Source organism: Hemitrygon akajei, chromosome 22 (assembly GCF_048418815.1).
Source record: "Hemitrygon akajei chromosome 22, sHemAka1.3, whole genome shotgun sequence".
Classification (NCBI taxonomy): domain Eukaryota; kingdom Metazoa; phylum Chordata; class Chondrichthyes; order Myliobatiformes; family Dasyatidae; genus Hemitrygon; species Hemitrygon akajei.
Genome location: NC_133145.1, coordinates 11,905,845 through 11,928,457, shown reverse-complemented (window position 1 = coordinate 11,928,457; position 22,613 = coordinate 11,905,845). Strand labels below are relative to the sequence as shown.

Here is a 22,613-nt window from a genome sequence, read left to right as displayed (position 1 = left end):
AATGTACTTGTTATCATTCTTATTTCTACTTTATTCCCTGGTAGCTAGCTCACCAATTTTCTAATCATGCCAGTAAGTTAGCTCCTACAGCACGATCTTTTATTGTTCTGCAATAACCTTTTGAGATCCACCTTATCAAATGCTTTCTGGACATCTAAGTATAATGCTATAACATCCTGTTCGCCTTAATCTACAGCACTTCAAAGAACACGTTTGGATATGTGTCACAATTCATACATTGGTACTAGGAAACCTTTCACTACCTTAACTGATAGCAGTTTCTTCACAAAGGTTCAAGGTGTGGGGTCACTGCCAGCTTTATAATATTTGAAGATCAACAATAACTCCTGGTACTGCTACTGACAGCCACATCCTATGGGTGCACAGAAGGATAATAGGCAAGTTATCCTGTGTGTGAAGGAACTGAAGGAACGAGCTATCAATGTGGGCCTGGGCTCTAACTTAGACCAATGGCAGCTACAGTAATGACACAATGTATGCCTGATGTTGTTCTTTGGCAATGAGCAAGACGTACATACCTCTCCTCCTTTAGCATTTCTCAAAGAAATGCCGTTGATTCCGTCGATGATGTCTCCTGCCTGAACACATTCATCTGCCTCAGCTTGACTTCCTGGAACAACCTCCGTTATAAAAATACGACCATCAGCATACCTGAAAGGCAATGCCAGTTGTCAGTGGGTACAGCTTCTAACCAATGGCTCATACAGAGAGTGACTGAAATCAAAAGGTAGTTTTTTTTCTTTCACCTCAAGTTCATGTTTGAATCACCACACTGCAACTTCCATTACAGGACCAAATTGCAGAACCGTTTCAGCAGAGAAAGGGACCATTTGGGCTTTTTCATATTCACATCAGCTCTTTACCAGCACAACTTCTTGTCCCACACTAGGCCCTTTCTCTGTAGCTTTGCTAAGTTTTCTCCAGTTCTTTCTCAAATGGAACCCATGTCCACCACCATCCAAACTTTATTCCAACTACACACTTCATTAAAAAAAAATCCTAATATATCACACTTCCACGATCAACGCCCTTCCCTTTATTTTCCATCTATGCCCTGTGTTCTCAACTTTTACTCACAGGGAGCAGCCTCCCACTATTGCCTGCCCCCCTCAGCATTTTATCTGTCTCTACCAGATCTCCCCTCAGCCTGTTCTAAAGGAAACAATCCCTGCATCCTTAATCTACCCTTGTAACTCCAGCCCCTCGTCGCAGGACCCATGCTCATGAACCTTTTTTGATCTACTCTAATGTCATAACATCCTGTAAAGAGGCAACTAGAACTGAACACAATGATCTAGCTGAGGGTGGACCACTATTTTTATAAAGATTAAGCATAACATATAACAATTATAAATTCAGAGCACTGATGCGGGTAGAGATGGACAGCAGAACAACATTTTGAAAAATTACAAGGAAATGGAACCCATCAGATTACTGAAAGAGAGGTCTGAGGCAGAGTGGCGGGGCTTTGGCTCATTCGGGAGAGGAGTTTAAAAGGGGAAAGCTTCGCGGGAACTCGGCTACAACCAAAGCACCATTGTGAGTTGGAGAGCAAGGAAGGTTCAGGCATAAAAAGGAGACACTGCCTAGCAGGGCGGTCATCAAAGGAGTGGCCATCGACGGAGTGATCTGAAGCAGAGTGGCGGGGCTTTGGCTCATTCGGGCTTCAGCGAGGTAAGTGGGTGAGTGGACTTTGTTTTTTTTTGGAGGAATAGAGAGCATGTCTTGTAGGGTTAGTATTTTGCTCTGGGTGTCAGATGTGGGAATCCTGGGAATCTTCCAGCCTCCCAGATGACCACATCTGCACCAAGTGCACCGAGATGCAGCTCCTGAGAGACTGTGTTAGGGATCTGGAGCTGCGGCTGGATGACCTACAGGGAGAGTGAACAGGAGACAGAGAGGAGCTACAGGGAGTTAGTCACCCCGAGGCTGCAGGAGTTAGACAAGTGGGTGACGGTCAGGGAAGGGAAGAGTTCAGATAGTCGAGAACACCCCTGTGGTCACCCCCGTCAGTAATCGTTATCTTGTTTTGGATGCGGTTGAGGGGGGTGACCTGACAGAGGACGACCACGGTGATCGGGTCTCTGGCACTGAGCCTAGTTCTATGGTGCAGAAGGGAGCGAAGATGATGAGGAATGCAGTAGTCATAGGGGATTCCATAGTGAGGGGAACAGACAGGAGTTTCTGTCAGCCTGATAGAGTTACCCGCATGGTGTGTTGCCTCCCAGACGCCAGGGTACGGGATATCTTGGATCAGGTGCAGAGCATTCTGAAGGGAGAGGGTGAACAGCCAGAAGTCTTGGTTCATGTTGGTACCAATGACACAGGTAGAAAAAGGGAGGAGGTCTTGAAGAGAGAATTCAGGGAGTTGGGTAGGAAGCAGAAAGGAAACTATAGACCTGTTAGCCTGACATCAGTGGTTGGGAAGTTGTTGGAATCGATTGTTAAGGATGAGATTATGGTGTAGCTGGAGGCACATGACACGATAGGTCAAAGCCAGCATGGTTTCCTGAAAGAGAAATCCTGCCTGACTAACCTACTGCAATTTTTTGAGGAAATTACAAGCAGGTTAGACAAAGGAGATGCAGTAGATGTCATGTACTTGGATTTTCAGAAGGCCTTTGACAAGGTGCCGCACATGAGGTTGCTAAACAAGATAAGAGCCCATGGAATTACAGGGAAGTTACTAGCATGGATGGAGCATTGGCTGATCAGCAGAAAACAGAGAGTGGGAATAAAGGGATCCTATTCTGGCTGGCTGCCGGTTACCAGTGGAGTTCCACAGGGGTCAGTGTTGGGACTGATGCTTTTTACAATGTACGTCAATGATTTGGACTATGGGATTAATGGATTTGTGGTTAAACTTACCGATGCTACAAAGATAGGTGGAGGAGCGGGTAGTGTTGAGGAAACAGAGAGCCTGCAGAGAGACTTAGATAGTTTAGGGGAATGGGCAAAGAAGTGGCAAATGAAATACAATGTTGTAAAGTGTATGGTCATGCACTTTGGTGGAAGAAATAAAAGGGCAGACTATTATTTAGATGGGGAGAGAATTCAAAATGCAAAGATGCAAAGGGACTTGGGAGTCCTTGTGCAGGGTACGCTAAAGGTTAACCTTCAGGTTGAGTCGGTGGTGAAGAAAGCAAATGTAATGTTGGCATTCATTTCTAGAGGTATCGAATATAAGAGCAGGGATGTGATGTTGAGGTTCTATATGGCACTCATGAGACCACACTTGGAGTATTATGTGCAGTTTTGGGCTCTTTATTTTAGAAAGGACATACTGACATTGGATTAAGAGGCTTGAACAGATTCAATATGGCAAAGTTATTTCCCATGGTAGGGGAGTCCAGGACAAGAGGGCATGACTTCAGGATTGAAGGATGTCCATTTAGAACAGAGATGAAGAAAAATTACTTTAGTCAGAGGGTGGTAAATCTGTGGAATTTGTTGCCATGAGCAGCTGTGGAGGCCAAGTCATTGGGTGCATTTAAGGCAGAGATAGATACGTTCTTGATTAGTTAGGACATCAAAGGGTATGGGGTGAAGTCAGGGGAATGGAGATGACGGGAAGAATTGGTTCAGCCCATGATTGAATGGTGGAGCAGACTCGAAAGGCCGAATGGCCTACTTCTGCTCCTACATCTTATGACCTTATGGAAGTGAGTACTGCATTTCTTGTTGCAATTTCTAGTAAAATTATAAAAGGGGAATAGTGAAGGGGTGGAGGCTATTACCAGAAGTTCGAGAAATCGATGTTCATGCATGTGAGATATAATGTGTTGCTCCTCCAACCTGACTGTGGCTTCATCACAGCAGTAGAGGAGGCCATGGACTGACATGTCTGAATGGGAAGTAGAATTGCAACAAGTGGCTACCAGGAGTCCCACTTTTTCTGACGGATGAAGCGTGGGTGTTCGGCAAAGAGATCTCCCAATCTACATTGTCTCTCACCGATATAAAGAGGCCACACCAGATGCAATAGATGATCCCAACAGACTCACAGATGAAATGTTGCCTCACCTGGAAGGACTGTATTGGGCCCTGAATGGTAGTGAGGGAGGTGGTGTAGGGGCAGGTATGGCACACGTTCCGCTTGCAAGGATAGTACCAGGAGGGAGATCGGGGGGAGGGACGAATGGACAAGGAAGTTGTGTAGGGAGTGATCCCTGTGGAAAACGTACAGTGGAGGTGGGGGAAGGGGGGAAATGATATGCTTGGTGGTGGGATCTCGTTGGTGATGGCAGAAGTTAAAGAATTATGTGCTGGACATGTCTAGTGGGGTAGCAGGTGAGAACAGAAGGAACCCTCTCCCTGGTGCTGTGGCAAGAGGACAGGGTGAGGGCAGACTTGCACAAAATGAAAGAGATGCGGGTGAGGGCAGTGTTGATGGTGGAGGAAGGGAAGTCCCATTCTTTGAAGAAGGACATTTCATTAGTTCGTGAATGAAGCAGATGTGGTAGAGATGGAAGAACTGAGAGAAGAGGAAGGTAATTTTACAAGTGAGAGGCTGGAAAGAGGGTCCAGGCAGCTGTGAATATCAGTTGGCTTATAAAGATATCAGTAGATAGATTGTCTCCAGAGATGGAGACAGAGAGAGATTGAGAAATCTCTCCTTTGTCTGCCCTGCTTGTTATTTCCTTTAAGAACTCTAACAGATTTGTCAGGCAAGATTTCTCTTTACAGAAACCATGCTGACTTTGACTTATTAGACATAGACATATGGGATGCTTGGATTAAACATAGACATAAGACCATAAGACATAGGAGCAGAGTTAGGCCATTCAGCCCATTGAGTCTGCTCTGCTATTCCATAATGGCTGATTTCAGATCCCACTCAACCCATACATCTGCCTTCTCATCATATCCTTTGATGCCCTGTTCAATCAGGAAACTACAAGCTTCCGCTTTAAATATAAGCGTAGAGTTGGCCTCCACCGCAGTCTGTGGCAGAGCATTCTACAGATTCACTACTCTCTGGCTAAAAAAATTCTTCCTTACCTCTGTTCTAAAAGGTCACTTCTCAATTTTGAGGCTGTGGCCTCTAGTTCTGGATACCCCAATCATAGGAAACATCCTCTCCACATCCACGCTATCTAATCCTTTCAACATTTGGTAGACTTTAATAAGATTCCCCAAATTCTTCTATTTCCCATGGCTGCTCTGGCAGTATGCTTTAGCTTGTTGTCCTGCTGAAAGACCAGCTTCCTCCCCAGTTTAAGCTTTTTGGCAAAGTCTAGCAGGTTTTATCCAGGATCTCTCTGTATTTAGCAACAATCATCGTCCCATTAATCCTGACCAAATTTGCCATCCCTGCTGCTGAAAAGCATCTCCATAGCAAGATGCTACCTGGTCCATACTTTACAGTAAGGTTGGCGTTACCTGGGTGATGTGCAGTAATAAATTTATGCCACATGTAAAGGTGTTCCAATGTGCCCAATGCTGCCCTTATACTTCTTGGTGGCAGAGGTTGGGGTCTTGAGAGGAGTGGTTGGACTAGCCTAGGTGACTTTGCAGATCGCAGACACAGCAACCATAGTACTCTAGCAGTGAGGGATGAATATTTAGTGTAATGGATTAGGTGGCAATTAAGTGGACCGTTTTGTCCAGGATGGTGTGTAGGCGTGAGAGATGGCGAGTATCAGAATATAAAAGGATAAATGCTGAGGCTTAATAAGGCATTGGTCAGGCTGCTCTTGGATTGCTTTGACCAGTTTTGGGTCTGTTATCAGCACGTACTGGCATTGGCGAGGGTCCAGAGGAGATTCATGAGAATGATCCTAGGAATGAATGGGTTGACATACGAGGAGCGTTTGATAGCTCTGGGCCTGTACTCGCTGGAGCTTAAAAGAATGGGGGGGGGGGGGGAATCTCTTTGAATGCTATCGAATGTTGAAAGACCTAGATGGGGTGGACGTGGAGAGGATGCTTCCTATAGTAAAGGTCCAAACGGCCCAGCCTCAGAATAAAAGAATGTCCCTTTAGCACAGAGATGAGGAATTTCCTTAGCCAGAGGGTGGTGAATTTTTGGAATTCATTGCCACAGATGGCTGTGGAGGTCAAGTCATTTGGTACACTTAAAACAGAGGACGATAGTTCTTGATTAGTAAGGATGTCAAAGGTTATAGGGAGAAGGCAGGGGAATGTGGTTCAAGAGGGATAATAAATCAGCCATTGATGGAACATAGAGCAGACTAGATCGGCCAAATGGCCCAATCCTGCTTCTATGTCTGATGTATTTGTCAAATGTGCGGGCATGACAAGTTTAATCAAGTACACATTAGGTACACAGTAGGTACTCTCCTTTAAGCGTGTGTGATGATAGCCCACAGAAAGTTACCCGTGAAACAATTGCTATCTACAGATAAAATGGAAGCATACATTGACATGCTGAAATGATAATGGTGCTCACACGATAGATAGTTACACTGCAATGTACAAGTAAATCAAATCAACTTTCTTGGTGAGACTTCTAATTCAAAATGACATCTTACCTGAGCACCATTCCCAGTTCCCGGCAAGGGACAGTGTTATACATTTCACACACCTATGTGAGAACAAGTCTGTGTTAGATTACTCTCCTGGGAAGTACACAGTGCAATGTGCTTCTCTGTTCCCAAATATTCTTCAGGAAGAATAATTAGGTCAAATGGATTTAACTTTTAGTGTGTAGCAGAAATGCAATTAAAGGAAAAGGAAAGTAAAAGAGACACAGCACATTTGCTCCCACTTTATATCATCAGCTAACTTCATTTAATATTCTCCAAAACGGCTTACTACACAGATTGAGCGCATAGGATAGCAAGAAACAAATTAATCTTCACTCTCTGGGTCTCTTAAGAATTAATGTAAATGAAGAAATTAGGTACATTTTGGCTGCAATGGCAAGAAGCCAAGTACTAAAGACCTGTGCTGATCAACTGGCTGGAGTGTTCACCTTTACCCTCTCTCTTCCGCAGTCACCTGCTTCAATCATACCGGTGCCTATGAAGAAAGTAGTATCGTGCCTCAGTGACCATCATCTATAGCACTTACGTTCACTGTGATGAAATGCTTTTAAAGGTTGGTGATGAAACTTATCTACCTGAAAAGTGACTTGGATCGGCACAACAGGTCAACAGCAGTTGCCATTTCACTGGCTCTTCACTCAATTGTGAAACATCTGGATGCTCTTCACTAACTACAAATCAATACCATCATCCCCTCAGAACTAATCAATAAGCTTCAAGACCTAGACCTCAACTGGATGCTCAATTTCCTCACTTGCAGACTGGCAGCACGATCTCCACCAGCACAGGTGCACCTCAAGGCTGTGTGCTTCGCTCCCTGCTCTACTCACTTTATACTTGTGACAATGAGGCTAAGCACAGCTCCAATGCCAGATTTAAATTTGCTGATGCTGACCGAATAAAAGGTGGTGACAAATCAGTACATAGGAGGGAGATTGAAAATCTGGCTCATTCAATGTCAGCAAGATCAAGGAGCTGATTATTGACCTCAGGAGGAGGAAATCAGAGCTCTACAAGTCAGTCCTCATCAGAGGTGGAGAGGGTCAGCTTGGAGTTATCATTTCAGAGGATCTGCCCTGGGTCCAACAAACAGGTGCCATTACGAAGAAAGCACAGTAGTGCCTCTACTTTCTTAGAAGTGTGTGAAGATTCGGCATGACATCTAAAACTTTGACAAACTTCTATAGATGTGCAGTGGAGAGTATATTGACTGGTTGCATCATGGCCTGGTACGGAAACACCAATGTCTTTCAAGAAGGAGCTAGATAGGTATCTTATGGATAGGGGTATCAAAGGATATGGGGACAAGGCAGGAACCGGGTATTGATAGTAGATGATCAGCCATGATCTCAGAATGGTGGTGTAGGCTCGAAGGGCCGAATGGTCTACTTCTGCACCTATTGTCTATTGTCTTTGAATGGAAAATCCTACAAAAGGTAGTGGAAACAGGCCAGTGCATGATGGGAAAAGCCCTCCCCACCCCAGCATCTATATGGGGTGTTGTCACCGGAAAACAGCGTCCATCTTCAAGGTTCCCCACCATCCAGGTCATTCTCTTTTCTTGCTGCTGCCATCAGGGAGATGGTACAGGAGCCTCAGGACTCACAGCTCCAGGTTCAGGAACTGTATTACCCCTCAACTGTCAGGCTCTTGAACCAGAGGAGATTAACTTTACTCAAGTACACTTGCCCATCACTGAACTGTTCCCAAACCAATGGACTCCCTTTCAGAACTCTTCACATCATATGCTTGATATTTATTTCATATTTATTTATTATCCTAATTGTTTTCCTTTTGTATTTACACAGTTTGCTGTCTTTTGCACATTGGTTGTTTGACCATCCTGTTGGATGTGGACTTTCATTAACTCTATTATGTTCATTGTATTTATTATGAATGCCTGCAAGAAAATTAATCTCAGGGTTGTAAATGGTGACATGTATGTACTTTCATAATAAATATACTTTGAAGCCTATGGCTATACAAAGCAGAAATTCCCAGTCTCAATTCCTGCCAAACATGGTAACTTATGTTAGGGATACTACAATTGTTTTCATCACTTTTCTGCAATGTGTTACAACAATGACTACTGTTAGAAATTAAATGGTGTTGGATTAAAGCTAAATTATGCTTCAAACCCTGAGCAGGTCAAGAGGCAATGGTCGACAGAGAAACAGAGTTATGACTCTAGATCCAGGATTTCTTAACCATGGACCCCTTTGTCGTTCCGGTGAATCCACAGACCCCTTTGTCAGTCCGGTGAATCCATGGACCCCTTTGTCAGTCCGGTGAATCCATGGACCCCTTTGACAGTCCGGTGAAGCCCACGGACCCCTTTGACAGTCCGGTGAAGCCCACGGACCCCTTTGTCAGTCCGGTGAAGCCCACGGACCCCTTTGTCAGTCCGGTGAAGCCCACGGACCCCTTTGTCAGTCCGGTGAATCCACGGATCCCTTTGTCAGTCCGGTGAAGCACATGGACCTCTTTGTCAGTCCGGTGAATCCACGGACCCCTTTGTCAGTCCGGTGAATCCACGGATCCCTTTGTCAGTCCGGTGAATCCACGGATCCCTTTGTCAGTCCGGTGAATCCACGGACCCCTTTGTCAGTCCGGTGAATCCACGGATCCCTTTGTCAGTCCGGTGAATCCACGGATCCCTTTGTCAGTCCGGTGAATCCACGGATCCCTTTTTCAGTCCGGTGAATTCATGGACCCCTTTGTCAGTCAGTCCGGTGAAGCCCACGGACCCCTTTGTCAGTCCGGTGAAGCCCACGGACCCCTTTGTCAGTCCGGTGAATCCACGGACCCCTTTGTCAGTCCGGTGAATCCACGGACCCCTTTGTCAGTCCGGTGAATCCACGGATCCCTTTGTCAGTCCGGTGAATCCACGGATCCCTTTGTCAGTCCGGTGAAGCCCATGGACCCCTTTGTCAGTCCGGTGAATCCACGGACCCCTTTGTCAGTCCGGTGAATCCACGGACCCCTTTGTCAGTCCGGTGAAGCCCACGGACCCCTTTGTCAGTCCGGTGAATCCACGGACCCCTTTGTCAGTCCGGTGAATCCACGGACCCCTTTGTCAGTCCGGTGAATCCACGGACCCCTTTGTCAGTCCGGTGAATCCACGGACCCCTTTGTCAGTCCGGTGAATCCATGGACCCCTTTGTCAGTCCGGTGAAGCCCACGGACCCCTTTGTCAGTCCGGTGAATCCATGGACCCCTTTGTCAGTCCGGTGAAGCCCACGGACCCCTTTGTCAGTCCGGTGAATCCACGGACCCCTTTGTCAGTCCGGTGAATCCACGGACCCCTTTGTCAGTCCGGTGAATCCACGGACCCCTTTGTCAGTCCGGTGAATCCATGGACCCCTTTGTCAGTCCGGTGAATCCATGGACCCCTTTATCAGTCCGGTGAATCCACAGACCCCTTTATCAGTCCGGTGAATCCATGGACCCCTTTGTCAGTCCGGTGAATCCACGGACCCCTTTGTCAGTCCGGTGAATCCACGGACCCCTTTGTCAGTCCGGTGAAGCCCACGGACCCCTTTGTCAGTCCGGTGAATCCACGGACCCCTTTGTCAGTCCGGTGAAGCCCACGGACCCCTTTGTCAGTCCGGTGAATCCATGGACCCCTTTGTCAGTCCGGTGAATCCATGGACCCCTTTGTCAGTCCGGTGAATCCATGGACCCCTTTGTCAGTCTGGTGAATCCATGGACCCCTTTATCAGTCCGGTGAAGCCCATGGACCCCTTTGTCAGTCTGGTGAATCCATGGACCCCTTTGTCAGTCTGGTGAATCCATGGATCCCTTCTCAGAATAATGTATTTAAATATATAAAGTTAAATACATTGGATTACAAAAGAAACCAATTATATTGAAATGTAGTTATCAAAATATTTTAAAATGTGGTATACTAACTATATATGTGCTTCTTTATTAATGCATTATATAACAAGTAGCAATGAGCATACCACGAGTGATATTTTGAGATATTTATTGATATTTATTAACTTGATATGAAAATGTCTGATTTTTACTGGTGACAAAGTCATGGGTATTGCCAATACTACCATAGTTTTTTGTTTACGTTAATAATGGAAGGAAATGCTAAATTTCAGTTAGAGATTAGTAAAAATAAGGATGTAATTTTTTCCCATCTAAGTTCACAGACCCCCTAGAATCTATCTATGGTTCCTCAAGGGGTCTATCCAAGTTATGAATCCCTGCTTTAGATCAATGACCATTCACTGTGTATAGGCCTCCGTTAGTCTCGATAGACCATGGATTTGCACTTTGGAAAGTTTCCAGGGCACAAGCCTGGGCAAGGTTTTTTTTTTAAAAATGGAAGACCGACAGTTGCCCAAGCTGCAAGTCTCCCCTCTCCACGCCACCAGTGTTGTCCAAGGGAAGGGCATTAGGACCCATATAGCTTGGCACCGGTGTCACAGAGCAATGTGTGGTTAAGTGCCTTGCTCAAGGACACACACACAAGCCTCAGCCAAGGCTCTTACTAGCAACCTTCAAATAACTAGACGAACGCCTTAACCACTTGGCCACACGCCAACACCATTCACTATAACTTACAGTTGTTGACCTAACTATTTCTTCCTTCACAGATGTTGCCTGGCCTGCAGAGTGTTTTCAGCATTTTGGGGTTTTATTTCTGATTTCCTGCTCCTGTATATTTTTGATTTTGGATGTGGAAAATGGCTGCCTCTGGTGCTTTCCATGTGAAATATCCCTGCTGACATTCCCAGTCTAATTACCAGATACAGGGACCTACAGTTTTCTTCTGATTGTGAACTTTTGATTTAACAAAAGTGGAGAATATAGGGGGCAAAATAATGAAGCACACAGTCTGGTTTCACCGTAGAGAAACCAATTGTGTCAAATGATTTAGAAGGAAGATACCAGAATTGAGATTATAATTACAGATAAGGCTGAACAGACTAGTATTGGGAAAGTAGACATGTTTGAACAGATAGATGTAAAGATGGGACCCAAAGCAAGACCCAATGACACAAAATGATCACCAGTAAATTCAGTATGGATGTGGTGGAAACTTGTTGACCCAGCACCATTACTGTTATGTTTGGTAACTTTGAAACATTAAACTAATTCAAAGGACAACATGGGAGTCTAGGAATGTGGGTCTAACTTCGGCCTTACTTTAACCAAGATGTGCATGTATGTATGTGCGTGATGACGTACGTAATTCATGTAGTTATGTATATATAACTTGCAATGAATTATTTAAATTACAAGAGCCCTTACTCCAACAATATATTTGCAATAGTACTCAAATACTAGCAAAACATTAAATACACAACTACAGCTTGTTTATTAGTTTCACTGTATAAGTGTCTGTACTGTAGATGCTTTGATATCATTGCAAAGAGGAACGTGAGCAATATAAATGCTGGTAAAGAAAGTTGGAGCAGCTGCCCATTTCATATTCTACATCATTCCATGTAAATCTCCTGCAATGAACGGAAGAGGCTGCCGCCATTCTCTCTGATTATAGATTTGAAATACTTACTGGAAGGAGCCAGCTCTCGTCCAGAAAACTGCTGTTCTAAAGAGAAGAGGCATCATATTAATACACTTCAGCAATTTTGAGTTAGTTCCTGACATAGAATTAGTTTGACAATCTCCATTCAGTTTTTACTTGGAACCAATTTGCTGTTGAAAGATTAGAATGGCCTGAAAATGGAAACTGCTACATATTAAGCATTCTTTTCAGGTTCAAAGCCTCTATTACAGTATATTTACTTTACATACAAATTAAAACAGAAAATAGTGAGAATACTCAGAGGGTCAGGCAACATCTGTGGAGAGAACAGAAGCATAAAAATGGGCCCTTGGGCTCACCATGGTCATGCTGATGTTTTTGTACAGCTACACTAATCTATATTCAACCGATATATATTTTATGCCTTGCCTATTCAAGCCTGGAGCTGAGGGGAAGCTTTACTAGCTCCATCACTGTGCCTCCTGGGAAATAAAATTCTTACTATCTAGAATCCATGCACTACTCTGTTAATGGAGTTGTTCCATTGCAATCAACTCTCAGCTTTCTAAACTGAATAGAATACAGACCCTGTCTGCTTAATCTCTTTTCAAAGGTCAGACTCTCCATCCCAAGAATCAATCTGGTGAACCTTCAGTGCACCACTCTATTACAATGTTAGAGAAATTGATCTTCACGCTAACAGACTGCAGGTGTTGCTCCTCCAACCGCAGAGTGATGCTTGACAATTCAAGTGCTCATCTAGATACCAACTTAAATGGTGAAAGAGTGCCTGTTTCCACCACCTCTCATATTATGCACTCCAGATTCTAACTGTCCTTTGGATGAAAAAATCTGCCTCTGATGCATTTAAATCTTGGTCCTCTAGTTGGAGACACATGTGATTTACCAGGATGCTACATGGGATAGTGTTTCAACCATGGTAAAAATACAAAACATTACTACACAGTATGGGCCCTTCGGCCATGATGTTGTGTTGACCTTTTAAACCTAAGCTCCTACACAATTCTTCCCTCCAACATAACCCTCCTTTCTTTTTATCATTCGTGGGCCTATCCAACAGTTCCTGAAATTCCCCTATTGTATCTGCCTCCGGTAAGACATTTCAGCCACCCATCCCTTTAAAAAAGTTAATTCTGACATCCCCACTATACTTTCCTCCAGTTACCTTAAAATTATGCCCTTGTATGAGCTGTTTCCACCCTGGGGAAAAGTCTCCAGCTATTCACTGAGTTTATTCCTCTTATCATTTTGTACACCTCTATCAAGTCACCTCTCATCCTCCTTCACTCCAAAGAAAAAAGCCCCAGCTTGCTCAACCTATCTTCATAAAACCTGCCCTGTGATGCAAGCTGCATCCTGGTAAATCCCCTCTGCATCCTCTCTAAAGCTTCCACATCCTTCGTATAACGTTGTGACCAGAACTGAACACAATATTCCAATTATGATTGGTTTGAGATTGGAGAGGCTAGTTCTGTTTCCTTGGAATGTGATAGGGTAAAGGAAAACCCCAAGGCATTCTTCAATAATGTGAAGAACAAAAGGCTGACAGGAGTGAAGGTAGGACCGATTAGAGATAAAGGTGGGAAGATGTGCCTGGAGGCTGTGGAAGTGAGCGAGGTCCTCAATGAATACTTCTCTTTGGTATTCACCACTGAGAGGGAACTTGATGACGGTGAGGACAATATGAGTGAGGTTGATGTTCTGGAGCATGTTGATATTAAGGTGTTGGAGGTGCTGGAGTTGTTAAAATACATTAGGACAGATAAGTCCCCGGGGCCTGATGGAATATTCCTCAGACTGCTTCACGAGGCAAGGGAAGAGATTGCTGAGCCTCTGGCTAGGATCTTTATGTCCTCGTTGTCCACGGGAATGGTACCGGAGGATTGGAGGGAGGCGAATGTTGTCCCCTTGTTCAAAAAAGGTAGTAGGGATAGTCCAGGTAATTATAGACCAGTGAGCCTTACGTCCGTGGTGGGAAAGCTGTTGGAAAATATTCTTAGAGATAGGATCTATGGGCATTTAGAGAATCATGGTCTGATCAGGGACAGTCAGCATGGCTTTGTGAAGGGCAGATTTTGCCTAACAAGCCTGATAGAGTTCTTTGAGGAGGTGACCAGGCATATAGATGAGGGTAGTGCAGTGGATGTGATCTACATGGATTTTAGTAAGGCATTTGAGAAGGTTCCACAACGTAGGCTTATTCAGAAAGTCAGAAGGCATGGGATCCAGGGAAGTTTGGCCAGGTGGATTCAGAATTGGCTTGCCTGCAGAAGGCAGAGGGTCATGGTGGAGGGAGTACATTCAGATTGGAGGGTTGTGACTAGTGGTGTCCCACAAGGATCAGTTCTGGGACCTCTACTTTTTGTGATTTTTATTAACAACCTGGATGTGGGGGTAGAAGGGTGGGTTGGCAAGTTTGCAGACGACACAAAGGTTGGTGGTGTTGTAGATAGTGTAGAGGATTGTCGAAGATTGCAGAGAGACATTGATAGGATGCAGAAGTGGGCTGAGAAGTGGCAGATGGAGTTCAACCTGGAGAAGTGTGAGGTGGTACACTTTGGAAGGACAAACTCCAAGGCAGAGTACAAAGTAAATGGCAGGATACTTGGTAGTGTGGAGGAGCAGAGGGATCTGGGGGTACATGTCCACAGATCCCTGAAAGTTGCCTCACAGGTAGATGGGTAGTTAAGAAAGCTTATGGAGTGTTAGCTTTCATAAGTCGAGGGATAGAGTTTAAGAGACATCATGTAATGATGCAGCTCTATAAAACTCTAGTTAGGCCACACTTGGAGTATTGTGTCCAGTTCTGGTCACCTCACTATAGGAAGGATGTGGAAGCATTGGAAAGGGTACAGAGGAGATTTACCAGGATGCTGCCTGGTTTAGAGAGTATGGATTATAATCAGAGAATAAGGGAGCTAGGGCTTTACCCTTTGGAGAGAAGGAGGATGAGAGGAGACATGATAGAGGTGTAAAAAATATTAAGAGAAATAGATAGAGTGGACAGCGAGCGCCTCTTCCCCAGGGCACCACTGCTCAGTACAAGAGGACATGGCTTTAAGGTAAGGGGAGGGAAGTTCAAGGGGGATATTAGAGGAAGGTTTTTCACTCAGAGAGTGGTTGGTGCGTGGAATGCACTGCCTGAGTCAGTGGTGGAGGCAGATACACTAGTGAAGTTTAAGAGACTACTAGACAGGTGTATGGAGGAATTTAAGGTGGGGGGTTATATGGGAGGCAGGGTTTGAGGGTCGGCACAACATTGTGGGCTGAAGGGCCTGTAATGTGCTGCACTATTCTATGTATTCCATGTTAAGCGATTGAGGTTTATAAGTAACACTCACAAAGTGCTGGAGGAACTCAGCAAATCAGGCATCATCGCTGGAAATGAATTGGTTAAAGTATTAAACATTAAGCTTCAACGATTCACATGCAAGGATACTTAGGTCCCTATGAAACCTAATACTTTCCAAATTTTTACCATTTCTAAAATAAGCATTTTTACTTTTCCCATCAAGTGGGTGACCTTGCATTTTTCCCCACATCATTTTATCTTGTCCTTTCATGTAATCTGTCTGTCTCTCCCAGAAGCCTCTTTGCACTATCCTAACAGACCACGAGACTACTTAGCTTTCTTTCAGGCAAACTTGGATAGATCGTACTTGATTCCTTCATCCAAAATCACTGCTATGGTTTTAAAAGCTCAGGCTCTCTACTTGTATCACCTCACTGGACACCTCTCTCCCACCCTAAGAATGTCCGTTTCATTGGGATGAAGGCCAAGCATGCCAACTGGCATTTGTGGAATCTCCTCTTCAGACTGTCTTATTAAATGGTTAATCAGCCCATGGTATTGCAACTGTGTCTATTTATTAATGGAAAACATTAATCACTCTACTAGTCTTTCTGAAACGTCACAAAATGGAAGATGCGCTCGAAGTTTTTGGATTAACAATCAGAGTGCTGTTCAAGAAAACACCAATTGTGGTTATCCAACAAATCAACACTAACCTCTAGGTCAAGGGTGAAGTTCATCTGTGACAAGACCAGCAATAGTGAGAGGAAAGGTTCTGCATAAAATAAAGAGACAAGGGTGAATGAAGATCAATATGGGTAACTGCAGAGCAGAGGACTGCACCAAACCTGGGGAGATTTGTACTGAATGCACCTGCCCTGAAGAAGACATTGGGATGCTCACCTTTCCAATCAATGGCGTTCAAACAGGGTGCTTGCTGTTAATATAATTCGGGATACCCATCAATTACTCACCAGTGTGCAGCTCAGGTCAATACTATTTCTAATGAACAAGGAGTAGATAGATAGATAGATACTTTATTCATCCCCATGGGGAAATTCAACTTTTTTTCCAATGTCCCATACACTTTATGTCAGGAATTCATAGTGCAGAATGGAACAACTTCTTTATACATGAGAGGGTCACAGTGTTACAATTCAAGCCACTTCAGGGGGCTACTGAGGGGAAACATATTTTATTTGGTTTAAGCCAAATACGAGAATACAGAAGCTGAGCTGTTTGTACTATGCCTCAAAGAAAATAATTTCTCACATGCCTGCCAGAAAGTTGGAGATACTTCCTCCTCTCCACTCCCAATAAATATTTCACATTTGTACTTCACATTTACAGACATATGACCTTATCCAACAAGAATACAACCTGGAGAAAAATTATGTCAGAGATAATAATTCAAAGAATCTTGCAAAACATTGGGCTTGTACAGAAACAGACACACCTCCACCAGTATCATACCCCAGTGTTAACGGTGACAGACACACCTCCACCAGTATCATACCCCAGTGTTAACGGTGACAGACACACCTCCACCAGTATCATACCCCAGTGTTAACGGTGACAGACACACCTCCACCAGTATCATACCCCAGTGTTAACGGTGACAGACCCATCTCCGCCAGTATCATACCCCAGTGTTAACGGTGACAGACCCACCTCCACCAGTATCATACCCCAGTGTTAACGGTGACAGACCCACCTCCACCAGTATCATACCCCAGTGTTAACGGTGACAGACCCACCTCCGCCAGTATCATACCCCAGTGTTAACGGTGACAGACACACCTCCGCCAGTATCATACCCCAGTGTTAACGGTGACAGACCCACCTCCGCCAGTATCATACCCCAGTGTTAACGGTGACAGACCCACCTCCACCAGTATCATACCCCAGTGTTAACGGTGACAGACCCATCTCCACCAGTATCATACCCCAGTGTTAACGGTGACAGACCCACCTCCGCCAGTATCATACCCCAGTGTTAACGGTGACAGACCCATCTCCGCCAGTATCATACCCCAGTGTTAACGGTGACAGACCCACCTCCGCCAGTATCATACCCCAGTGTTAACGGTGACAGACCCATCTCCGCCAGTATCATACCCCAGTGTTAACGGTGACAGACCCACCTCCGCCAGTATCATACCCCAGTGTTAACGGTGACAGACCCATCTCCGCCAGTATCATACCCCAGTGTTAACGGTGACAGACCCACCTCCACCAGTATCATACCCCAGTGTTAACGGTGACAGACCCACCTCCACCAGTATCATACCCCAGTGTTAACGGTGACAGACACACCTCCACCAGTATCATACCCCAGTGTTAACGGTGACAGACCCATCTCCACCAGTATCATACCCCAGTGTTAACGGTGACAGACCCATCTCCACCAGTATCATACCCCAGTGTTAACGGTGACAGACCCATCTCCACCAGTATCATACCCCAGTGTTAACGGTGACAGACCCATCTCCACCAGTATCATACCCCAGTGTTAACGGTGACAGACCCATCTCCACCAGTATCATACCCCAGTGTTAACGGTGACAGACCCATCTCCACCAGTATCATACCCCAGTGTTAACGGTGACAGACCCATCTCCACCAGTATCATACCCCAGTGTTAACGGTGACAGACCCATCTCCACCAGTATCATACCCCAGTGTTAACGGTGACAGACCCATCTCCACCAGTATCATACCCCAGTGTTAACGGTGACAGACCCACCTCCACCAGTATCATACCCCAGTGATAACGGTGACAGACCCACCTCCACCAGTATCATACCCCAGTGTTAACGGTGACAGACCCATCTCCATCAGTATCATACCCCAGTGTTGACGGTGACAGACCCACCTCCACCAGTATCATACCCCAGTGTTAACGGTGACAGACCCATCTCCATCAGTATCATACCCCAGTGTTGACGGTGACAGACCCATCTCCACCAGTATCATACCCCAGTGTTAACGGCGACAGACCCACCTCCACCAGTATCATACCCCAGTGTTAACGGTGACAGACCCATCTCCACCAGTATCATACCCCAGTGTTAACGGTGACAGACCCATCTCCACCAGTATCATACCCCAGTGTTAACGGTGACAGACCCATCTCCACCAGTATCATACCCCAGTGTTAACGGTGACAGACCCATCTCCACCAGTATCATACCCCAGTGATAACGGTGACAGACCCACCTCCACCAGTATCATACCCCAGTGTTAACGGTGACAGACCCATCTCCATCAGTATCATACCCCAGTGTTAACGGTGACAGACCCACCTCCACCAGTATCATACCCCAGTGTTAACGGTGACAGACCCATCTCCATCAGTATCATACCCCAGTGTTGACGGTGACAGACCCATCTCCACCAGTATCATACCCCAGTGTTAACGGCGACAGACCCACCTCCACCAGTATCATACCCCAGTGTTAACGGTGACAGACCCATCTCCACCAGTATCATACCCCAGTGTTAACGGTGACAGACCCATCTCCACCAGTATCATACCCCAGTGTTAACGGTGACAGACCCATCTCCACCAGTATCATACCCCAGTGTTAACGGTGACAGACCCATCTCCACCAGTATCATACCCCAGTGTTAACAGTGACAGACACACCTCCACCAGTATCATACCCCAGTGTTAACGGTGACAGACCCATCTCCACCAGTATCATACCCCAGTGTTAACGGTGACAGACCCACCTCCACCAGTATCATACCCCAGTGTTAACAAGATGGAGGAACTCAGCAGGTTGGGCAGCATCCGTGGAAACAAACAGTCAACGTTTCGGGCCGAGACCCTTCATCAGGACTGAAGAGGGAGGGGGCTGGGGCCCTATAAAGAATGTGGGGGGAGGGTGGGAAGGAGAAGGCTGGTAGGTGCTGGGTGAAAAACCAGTAAGGGGAAAGTTCAAGGGGTGGGGGAGGGGAAGCAGGGAAGGAATAGGCAGGAAAGGTGAAGAAGGAATGTAAGGGGAAAGCACTATGGGAAGTAGAAGAAGGCAGAACCATGAGGGAGGTGATAGGCAGCTGGAGGAGGAGGCAGAGTTAAAGTGTGATAGGAGAAGGGAGAGGGAGGGAATTACCAGAAGTTGGAGAATTCGATGTTCATGCCAAGGGGCTGGAGGCTACCATATGAGGTGTTGGTCCTCCAACCTGAGTTTGGCCTCATCATGGCAGTAGAGGAGGCCATGTATGGACATATCCGAATGGGAATGTGAAGCAGAGTTGAAGTAGGTGGAGTGGGAGAACTTGTCTGTAGTGGCGGACGGAGCGGAGGTGCTCGATGAAGCGGTCCCCCAATCTGCGTCGGGTCTCGCCGATGTAGAGGAGGCCACACCAGGAGCACCAGATGCAATAGATTACCCCAACAGACTCACAAGTGAAGTGTTGCCTCACCTGGAAGGACTGTTTGGGGCCCTGAATGGTGGTAAGAGAGGAGGTGTAGGGACAGATGTAGCACTTTTTAACACTTCTAAACTTAAACTCAGCACCTCTTATGTTTATTATTTAAATGCCAGCCCACACCACACAAACACTTAATTTTATCACTCTCCCTTGCCTCAAACTTCTCCATCATCCCATAAAGTCTATGTTATCTCATGAACCCTTCAACCTTATAAACCCTACATCCATTTCTGGAATTCCTCACCCAACTCCATAAACACTCCATTTATCAAGCTACTGAACCTGTTCCACAAGTATTTTACCTTACAAACTTCTTCCACATTTCAATCACTGTTCTATTCTTACAGACCACTTCATGGAGTAATGCAGCACAGAAACAAGCCCTTCAAGCTCACTGAGTCTGCAATAATTATTAAATGCCAGTTAAATACGTTTACACTAATCACACTTTATTTTCCCATCCCATGTTTGATCACTTGACTAAACATTAGACTTGATTTACATGACCCAATTAACCTACCAACTCACCCATCTTTGGCATATGGGAGAAAATTGGGGCGCTGGGAGCAAACACAGCGCACACACAGGGAGAACATGCAACCTCCTGCCGGACAGCAGCTGGGGTCAGGATCGAACCTGGGTCACTGGAGCAGTGAAGCAGAAATTCTCGGTAACCTCTACTACCCAAAGTTCTTTTACTATTCCAGAGAGACCTCATTACATTCCAGAGAGTTACTGTGCTATCCAAGAGAACAGCAAGCTGAGATCTGGAAAAAAAACCCAAATCCAAAGAATGCCAGACTACTGGAGCACATACGTACCTGCAAAACACTCATTGGCCAGCACAGAGCTCTCAGGGTCATACCACTGTAACAAATAAAGAACGGGGAAGTTAGCAACTGAAGAATTTAGATCAATGACCAATCTAATATCGTTTCTCATGTGTTTTTCTGAACAATGCTTATTCATACGTTTCAGACCTGAAGCATCTCTGAGGTTTGTGAAGAATGGGGATAGCTTCAGATTTTCTAAACATCTGTCAAAACTGCATTATTATTATTACCCCAATTGTATCCACTGCTCTGACACCTCTCGTCAGATGATACAAGGGTGTAGTGGTTACTTGAAAACAAACCAAAACCACTGAGAGTCTAAACTTCACCAGAACAATCGAGATTTGCAGGCCATTCCCTTCTAGACTGAAGACGATACTGAGACCTGACACCTATGTCTCATTCTTCAGGAATGCTTTCATCTTCAACCCCGAGCCGCATCTATTGGGTTGCTTGAAGTGTTTACATACCTCCACTGAGATGTCTGAGAGACCTTAAGAATTTCTGAAACTCAGTTTGCAGCAAAGGTTCAGAACCTGGGAGCTTCATTCTTGATATACTTCAACAGAGAAGTACTATTAGTCCAAAAAATTGAGGGCTGAAGCTGCACGTGCAACCCCTTCCTCCACAGTGTGTCCATGCGGCTTGTCACCGCAGCAGTGATGAACTCCATACAAGGGATGGAAACGGACTTTAACAGAACTACCCTAGGTTTTCCCATGATAAACGCACTGTGTACCTGAGAACGTGTGCCATCCGACAATAGGGAGGTCACTGTTCATAAGCCATCGTTGCTTGCATCTAGAAAGTGGTGTTACTGAGCAGAAATAACTTCTCCAAATTCCAGGAGCTTCAAACATCCAACAACATTGAAGTCTTCCAACTGGCAGAATTCTTCCAGACAACTTGTCCACTCATGAGCAACTGATGTAGGTATAGAGTCAAATCACAAACAGGAGAAAATGTGCAGATGCTGGAAATCGAACAACACACACAAAATGCTGGGGGAGCTCAAAGGTCAGGCAGCACCTATGGAAAAAAGTACAGTCGATGTTTCATGCCGAAACCCTTCTGCAGCACTGGAAAAAAAAGCTAAGGAGTAGATTTGAAAGTTGCGGGGGGGGGGGGGGGGTGGGGGGAGAGAAACACAAGGTGATAGGTGAAACTTGGAGGGGGAGGGATGAAGCAAAGAGCTAAGAAGTTGATTGGTGAAAGAGACAGAAGGCCATGGAAGAAAGAAGAGGTGGGGGGGGGTGAGGAGCACCAGGGGGAGGTGATGGGTAGCCTCCAACATCCATTTCTCAAACCCAGTAATGCCTCCTCCCTTCACCCTTTCCCATCCCCTTTTCCCTCTCTCATGTTATCTCCTTGCCCACCCACCGCCTCCCTCTAATGCCTCTTCCCCCCACTTTTCTTTGTACCATGGCCTTGTTTCTTTCACCAATCTACTTCCTAGCCCTTTGCTTCATCCCTCCCCCTCCATGTTTCACCTAATGCCTGCTGTTTCTCTCTCCCCTCCCCCCACTGTTTAAATCTACTACTCAGCTTTTATTCTCCTGTCCCGCCAAAGGGCCTTGATCTTTCCTGATTGGTTTTCCACCCTCTCTCCACCTTCTTTATAGGGCCCCTGCCCCCTCCTTCTTTAGTCCTGACGAAGGGTTTCGACCCGAAACGTTGACTGCTTCTTTCAATGGATGCTGCCCGACCTGCTGAGTTCATCCAGCTTTTTTCTCCTGTCCTGCTGAAGGGTTTCAGCCTGAAATGTCGACTGTGCTTTTTTTTCTCATAGATGCTGCCTGGCCTGCTGAGCTCCTCCAGCATTTTGTGTGTGCGTGTCCCCGAGTTACAAACGTCCGACTTACGAACAACTCATACTTACGAATGGCCTGCCATAAAGCCTATTTTATTAAAAATTTGTTGGCTCAAGGAAGGAGAGCATCATCCCCATTATTTTAAGTCGGACCACGTTGCCGTTAACACTGTTTTGAGTG

The 22,613-nt window shown here is 45.6% G+C and overlaps 1 protein-coding gene across 5 annotated transcripts in view; it reads right to left on the bottom strand.

Annotated features, from left to right (window-relative positions):
- The window catches only part of LOC140714985 (uncharacterized), a 129,498-nt gene that overhangs the window by 45,824 nt on the left and 61,061 nt on the right, over nucleotides 1-22,613 (bottom strand). For all 5 annotated transcript variants that reach the window (XM_073026719.1, XM_073026722.1, XM_073026720.1 and 2 more), the window contains exons 5-9: nucleotides 20,611-20,656; nucleotides 16,066-16,124; nucleotides 12,064-12,099; nucleotides 6,516-6,568; nucleotides 540-672 (exon numbers count right to left, since the gene is read on the bottom strand). In XM_073026719.1, the coding sequence (XP_072882820.1) occupies nucleotides 540-672; nucleotides 6,516-6,568; nucleotides 12,064-12,099; nucleotides 16,066-16,124; nucleotides 20,611-20,656 (327 nt within the window). The remainder of the gene's footprint in view (nucleotides 1-539; nucleotides 673-6,515; nucleotides 6,569-12,063; nucleotides 12,100-16,065; nucleotides 16,125-20,610; nucleotides 20,657-22,613) is intronic.